Source organism: Camellia sinensis, chromosome 5 (genome assembly GCF_055761805.1).
Source record: "Camellia sinensis isolate YWXY chromosome 5, ASM5576180v1, whole genome shotgun sequence".
In the NCBI taxonomy this organism is placed as follows: domain Eukaryota; kingdom Viridiplantae; phylum Streptophyta; class Magnoliopsida; order Ericales; family Theaceae; genus Camellia; species Camellia sinensis.
This window is the reverse complement of record NC_138965.1, coordinates 140,677,467-140,684,963: the sequence shown is the minus strand read 5'-3', so window position 1 is coordinate 140,684,963 and position 7,497 is coordinate 140,677,467. Positions and strand designations below refer to the sequence as shown.

The 7,497-nt window shown below is 41.0% G+C and overlaps 1 protein-coding gene across 1 annotated transcript; it reads left to right on the top strand.

The window, feature by feature from the left end:
• The first annotated feature begins 625 nt into the window (after window positions 1-625).
• LOC145791728 (uncharacterized) lies at window positions 626-2,277 on the top strand. Its single transcript, XM_082872151.1, has 3 exons — window positions 626-953; window positions 1,112-1,284; window positions 1,951-2,277. Exons 1-3 carry the CDS (start codon window positions 626-628, stop codon window positions 2,275-2,277), a joined length of 828 nt encoding a protein of 275 aa, XP_082728277.1.
• The last annotated feature ends 5,220 nt before the right edge of the window (window positions 2,278-7,497 follow it).

Below are 7,497 nucleotides of genomic sequence, written 5' to 3'. Positions count from 1 at the left end.
TGTCCCCGGGTATAAGAAGTTTAAGGTTGATAGCGATGACGATATCCAAAACATGTTGTGCCTTGCGAAGTCATTTGGGCTGAAACATTTTGATGTTCTTATTCAAATCCGAGACGTTCCGGTAGACGGCAACTATAGGGGTGCGTATTGCCATGAAGGTTAGAAGTCGAATTTTAGTAATCAGACGTTCAGTATGGATGATCAGACGGATCTGTTACCAACATATTGTCCTAACAAATTAAAGACGTTCTTGTCTGCTCAATGGGCATTCGGGATTACCCATGTTGGACAATGTTTCGCCGGTGGTGCTAGTGAATTTCGGGAAATATTATGAAAGTATGCCGTGGAACGCAGGTTTCAATTCAAGTATTTGAAGAATGATTCAGTTCGCATTACGGCAGTTTGTAAGTTTGCAGAGTCCACAAGATGCGCATGGTCAGTGCATGCGAGGGTGTTGTCATCGAATGGGATTTTATGCGTTAAGAAGTTAGATAGTGTGCACAATTGTGGAGCTGCTGTTTGAACACATACAAACCCACGTACGGGGTCCGATTTGGTTTCAAGCGTTGTCGCAGATCAGGTGCGTGCTCAGCCACTAACGTGTCCTACGGACATTGTTGTCGATATGAAAAATGACTACGGTTTGGATACTAGTTACCGGGTTGCGTGGTTAGGGGTTGAGAAAGCGAGAGGTGAAGTGTATGGGGATCACGCTATGTCATTCGACCAACTTAGGTGGTATAGTGATTCCGTTATGGAAAAGAACCCAAACAGTTACATTAACCTTGAATTTCACCAACAAACTGGGAAGTTCGTTCGGTATTTTATATCCTTTCGTGCATGTATAGATGGGTTCAACCATTGTCGGCCGTTACTTTTTGTGGATGGCACGTTTCTGAAAGGCAGATTCAAGGGGAATTTGTTAGCTGCTACCGCGAAAGATGGCAATAAAGGTGATATATCAAATTTTTTCCTTTATTTTTTGCTAAGAAAAACAATTGTCACATTTCAGTTCCGATTATTTTTTATGAATCTTTTACATATATATGTACTGTACGCAAAATTTCAGATGTGTACTCCAATTATGCCTTTGTCTACTATTTTTTTGCAGGCTTGTTTTCGGTGGCCTTCGCAATTGTTGATTCCAAAAATCAACAAAATTGGAAGTGGTTTTTACGGAATCTTAAAGAAGTCATGGGTGACGGGCGTACGTTGACGTTCGTATCAGATTGTCACGCGGGTCTCTTACAATCTATGCCAATTATTTTTCCTTCAGCACACCACGTATTTTGTTTGCTACATCTTCAAATGAATTTGAGAGATTGAATGAAATACGTTAATGCATCTCGTAAAGTTGGGTTGATGTGGAAGCTCTGAGAATGTGCTTATGCCCCTACTATACCATCTTATAATAAAAAAATAGAGGTGTTGAAAGAGTGTAGCCTGGCTGTGATTGAAAACTTCTTGAAAGACTTGCATCCATCCCATTGGGCTAATGCGTATTTCATGTAAGTTTGATTGTACCCGTTCTGCGTAGTACTTTAATGGCTTCAATTTTTTTCAATTTCTTACACACTCTAACATGCTTAGCAGTTTGTTTTTTTTAAAATAAATTTGTGTTCAATGTTATTATCCTTTTTCAGGGGGCAAAGTTACGGTGAGATGTGGTCGAGCGCAGCTGAAACTTTTAACAACTAGATACGAGAGGCGCGTCATCTTCCAATTACTAGGTTGGTCGACATGGTTAGGGGTCAAATAATGGAACAAATGGTGGAGTGTAGAGTCAAGGCAAGGGAGTGGACCGGCATATTATGCCCGAAAATGGAGAAGAAATTGGTCACGGCATATAATGACAGTAGGGGCTGTAGTGTTAGTCAGACTAATGACGAGGTGCATAGTCAACCCTCTGTTTTGGTTGATGTGGCAAGGCGATCATGTTCATGTTTCTAGTGGCAGCTGAATGGGTTTCCGTGTTCTCATGCTATTGTCGCTTTCCGTAATAGTGGACGGAATATATACGATTCTATTGAAACGTACTATCATATTGACGAATTTCAAGCTTCGTATAGCGGAACAATTTTTCCGATTCCAACTGTTGAGAAGCAAGCATTTACGCCCAACGATTTTATGATAGCGCCCCCAAAGGTGAAGCGTCTGCCTGGCAGGCCGAAACGTATACGAATTCCATCAAAGGGCGAGGTTGTGCAACGGATCCGTTGTGGTCGGTGTGGAAAAATTGGCAACCACAATAGGAAGACCTACAAGGAGCCAATTTAGTCATGTTACAGCAAGTTTATTTCCTGTGTCTGTTTTGCGGGTGTTTTCCTAATTCATTGAACTTCGTACATTTTCTCTTTTTTTACAACCTTTTTTCCCGTTGATTTAAATTCCGACTTCACAACGTTTTCATGACATTATAACTGCATATGGATCGTACATGTGGGTTTGCTTTCACATTTCACCCCATTTTCACAAGCGCATTCTGCCCTACCACCTGCCACTACATTTAACATTTTGATTAAATTTTCCAAAACCACATTAGCCAAAAACATTTTCTTTCCTCACCACTAGTTACGATGTGTGATGTGCATTTACTATTACACCCAATTCTGATACATTAACATGTTATAAACATTTTTTTGCTTGTTCGTGGTGCTGGACGAATCACTTGAAAGTTACATGTATTATGCATTAAGTTAACAATTAACATGTTTTCCAAGTAAATTTTGACAGCAAAAAATTTCACACATTTTCAAACACAAACGTTTCAACTTCAATGTAGCATCCTGTAGTTCAATTTTTGGGTTTAACACCATCCCCTACCTAAACACAATAACTACGCTGCAAACCGAACGAACGACGAACGACGATACTTCCAACTTGCGCATGTCATCTAATTGAAACACTTACATACATTCAAGTACACAATCAACCCTAACCACAGTACGACTGTATTACCTACTACACATTAAAATACACCGCCTCTACAACATCCTACGTACAACTTTTCCCCCAGAACACCTACACACATTAACCCAAAGCGAACCACATTACTCATTTTTCAGCATATCCAACACATACACATTACAATATGTCAAACCCATAACTAACATCATTCACAAACACAATGTAACGAAACACGCGCAAAATTCATTAACATTTAGTAACCCTGCCAAAAAAGCCATCCTGATTTTGCCCATGTTTCCCAATGTTGCTGTAAAATATTTTGTGTTTCTCCAGTAATAGACACGCAACTAGTGGACCATCAAAAAATCACTACCACATAAACAAAACATTTCCATGTTTAGCAAAAAAAAAAACAAAAACAAAAATTTAAGCTAATTTATGCATTCCACCAAATCAGTCAGGGCAGAGACCGATTTCATAGCCCTCTATGTGGATCATTGATGAATGCCTTAACTATTTCTGCTTTGAACGCACTGGCTGTCATCCCATCCATTGAACCTTCAATCTCCACGTTATTTGCGTACTGCCGTATGATGAAGCATACCATAACAGCACAATCCGGACTGCCAATTGCCAACACGTGAACACGTAATCAACATTATCAAACCAAATACATAGCTTAACAGACAATAGAACAAATTTAAGCTGGAGTTCAAATTTGAACATACGATTCCGGGTGTTGTTGGGGACAATCACCCAAAGCCTCCAATGGCCCGTCGATATTCTCTGATGTGACACCCACAATGGATTGTACTTTTCCTAATACCCGTTTTGTGTAATCGACGACCTACTGTTTCTGTGTTAGGTAACACGACCCAATCAGTCACACTAAACACACCCTATCACCTTATACACAACGCACGCACACCCGACAAATACATGTAATTACCATTCACTTGTACTTACCACTTTCACCGCCTCAGCAAAATGATCATCTTGGCTGCCTCTACGCGTTTTGATTGAATTGTAGTGTGTCCATGTCCCCGAGTCTGAATCGTACACCATGGTCGTCCAATGATTCACATGGTATATAGGGTAATGGACATATTTGCACCCAGATGCAGCAGTAAGGTGCACGTTCAGGTAACGGTCCTTCGACGTTACACTTGTGTTCCTCATCATATCCTACAAAATATTGCAAACCAATAAAAAAAACCCACAACTCCACTGCCCATCTGTCGGGAAAAAATACACAACACTATCCGACAATGTAACACTACTCATAATACCATATACATACCGAACACACACTGCTATGGAAGTAAGATTTGTTGAAATTAGCACAATTAACAGCCGCTACGTTCTGTGAACTTTTTAAAATTTCAGCATATGCGTCAATAATCTAGCAACACAAATTATTCACATGTTCCAAATACATTAGCCGTACAAAACGATGCTCCTAACCCTTTTTAAAAAAACCTTAACCCAAGTCAATGCTGTAAGCGCTGACGTTCTCATATCGACAATATCACATCATACTTACATTCCTGGCAGTCGCTCCCTTGCATAAGCGACTGGATGTCTTTGAAATTAACATGCACACCATACTCTGCTGCACTCCATATCAGAACCCTACACCAAATCACAATCACATAAGTACAATTCAAATGTAATAACCAATGCCACAGAAAAACACAACAACTAAAATACGAAACGAGTACATTACCCGTCCCCTTCAAATGTGTACACCACTTGCAACAGTTTCTGTTCATCTTCAGCCAACAATTTCCAAACCAGATACCGATTTTTCATTCCAAATCCAGCCCATGTTTTACGCCCTCCCTCGTCGTCTTCAATGTTAACTATATCCTCATTTATGATTTTGGCTATATTGCCCTCATCTTTTAACTGTTTGCAACGCTTCACCAACCCAAGATACTTGTAATCCTGTAACCGCACTCCCGCCTAGCTTTGCTATTCACACGCCGCACCAACGATGTGATGTTCGGTTCCTCAATATTCACAAAGTCTATTACCCTGTCCACCACATCACTGCCTGGCTGATCAAGAACATGTTTAATGTTCGAATTGCTCGCTATTACTATTGCGTTACTTGTGCCAGCAGAATTGCATTTACTTTTTTCTTCCACTGGAGCCCATACCCTGGCACATAACGTTGACCCCTGATTTACAACTTTATCCTTGTTCCCCACCATTACGTTGTGTCCACCACCTACGGTATTACCTACATCAACATCAACGATGCGTGCTTCGTTCAATTCAGAACTATTACCTACGACATTGGTCGTGTTATTCACCGAACCATCCGTCTGGTTTCCATTAAACCACTGTGCAGTGAACTCACACTCACCCCGTTGGTCTGATGACGTGCCATGACTTTTAGTTGTGTTCCTAGCCAGCTGCGTTACCTAGTGCGCCTCGTACTCGTCAACCTGGTCGTCCAATCGTGCTACTGTTGTTTTTATCTCCGACACTAGGGCATTCAAACGTGCAATTGCAGTATCTTTCAAACTGATAACAGTTTCGAACCCCATACACAAATTTGCAGCTTGTGAACCAAGTGCGCGTTCCATGCTCGTAACCTTACATTCAAGTTCACGTACACATTCCGATTTCTGCCTCAATTCTTCCTCCAACTCCGCTACTCTGTCACGCGCTTCACTCATTTTATTGCTACCACTGCCTGCTTCTATATCTGCATCCTTAGCTAGTTGCGTGCTTGATAAATCCAGCAGATCTGGGAACAATACTGGCCACCCTTCACCTCCTATAACCGCGCCCAATCCACGCTTCGTAACACACTTGCTGCCTCCATCGTCTGTGTCTGCCTCATCTGTCATTTCGCCTTTCTCAACATGGACCCCTACAGATGAGTCCACTTGCCAACAGTTCAAACTTGCCTCTACAACATCAGCACCAACATCTTTACATGGCACACCGACATGCACCGACACTGGCTGTACGTCGAGCACTTTGCCTTCTGTCCTCATACATTCACCACTAACCAATGTCGTACCTATTTTGTATCGTTCAAGAATTGCCCCCTCTAGTTTATCACACCTTACCTGCCAAACACGTTACAAAATTGTTAACAACTCCAACACGTACCATCCACTAAAACCATACAACTCATCCTCCCATGTCATACCTCAAATTGTCTTCCGCTACTCAAGTCGACCCCTTTCATTTTGGTCGTCAAATTTGCAATGTTCCATCTGCAGAACCTTGGCAGCACATTGTGTCGTTCCAGCTCGATAAGGTTGGTGTGTTCACAAATAAAAAACTGCAGTACATTTGCAAACACATTCATTAACATGACATGCTAACAAACTAATACAAAGATGCCAGTTGCTAAAAAAATAGTACATTACAAAAATAACACATTAACTTACAAGTAAAACGACAACACATCCGGTTACCCTTTCCGGCCGATCATGAAACTCGTTCAGTGATGCAATTAACGCAACACGTATTGCAGTAGCCCAATCATACAACTGTATCGTACTTAGTTTGTCAATAACTCGGACGAATGCCCACCCGATAGACTCTCCAGTCATTGTAAAAAACAATTTTGCACATATATATAACGACAGCAGCTTCGCGACATCTTCCTCCTCATTAAGACTATTTCCCTGTACTGCATCATCCAATAGTTCTTTAATTTTTTTTGCACGATATCCTCCCCACAATATCGTAGCGACGTTGAATAAATCAGATGGTGGCCTCGACCTATGAGCTAAATCAAGCTGGTCCACGCCGCACTAAATGCCAAAAACGAGTCGGATATCGCTTCGATGCAATGGAATGCCTTTTCCCCTGATGTAGAATTTTTCATCCTCAGGATTATATGTCTGCAGTATTCGGAACACTGTCTCATCACATTTTTTATATGCATTCGACGACAAGTTGTGTTTGCAGATGGAATTAATCATTGCCCAAAATGGTGTTCTTCGTAGTTGTCGTTCATGGGCTGCTATCAAATTTATTTCTAGCACGGTTTTGATAACCCCATTTATGTTAGAATGATACGCCAGGCGCGTAGTGTCAACTACCATTTTCTTCATTACATGGACATTCTGTTTTTTGCCCTTGAATGGTATCTTCCCCTGTCTTTTCACAACAATCGGTTCTGACGTGAAATCAGAATCGCCCACGGCACGTGCCACACCACCACATTTTTTCCATGGTGACTGCCTCAAAATCACCCATGCACAAATAACAAACAACACTCAGAATGTAAACACCCCAGAGTTGCAGAACATAACATGTACATTCCACACTATTAAATTCACATAATCAACAACAACATGAACACATACACATTAACATTGTCCACCGAACATAACATCATACCCAACACTGTACCCAATAGCCCAAAGTAACAAAACACGTCGACACTACAATGTGACACTGCCATAATTAACAACATCACGAAAACAGAGACATTAACATTGTCTACCCAATGTAACCAACAACATCATCAAAACATAATTAAAACATTAACATTATACAACGTCACATTGCTACGATAAAGAACATCACAAAATCAGAGACATTAAACATCGTGCC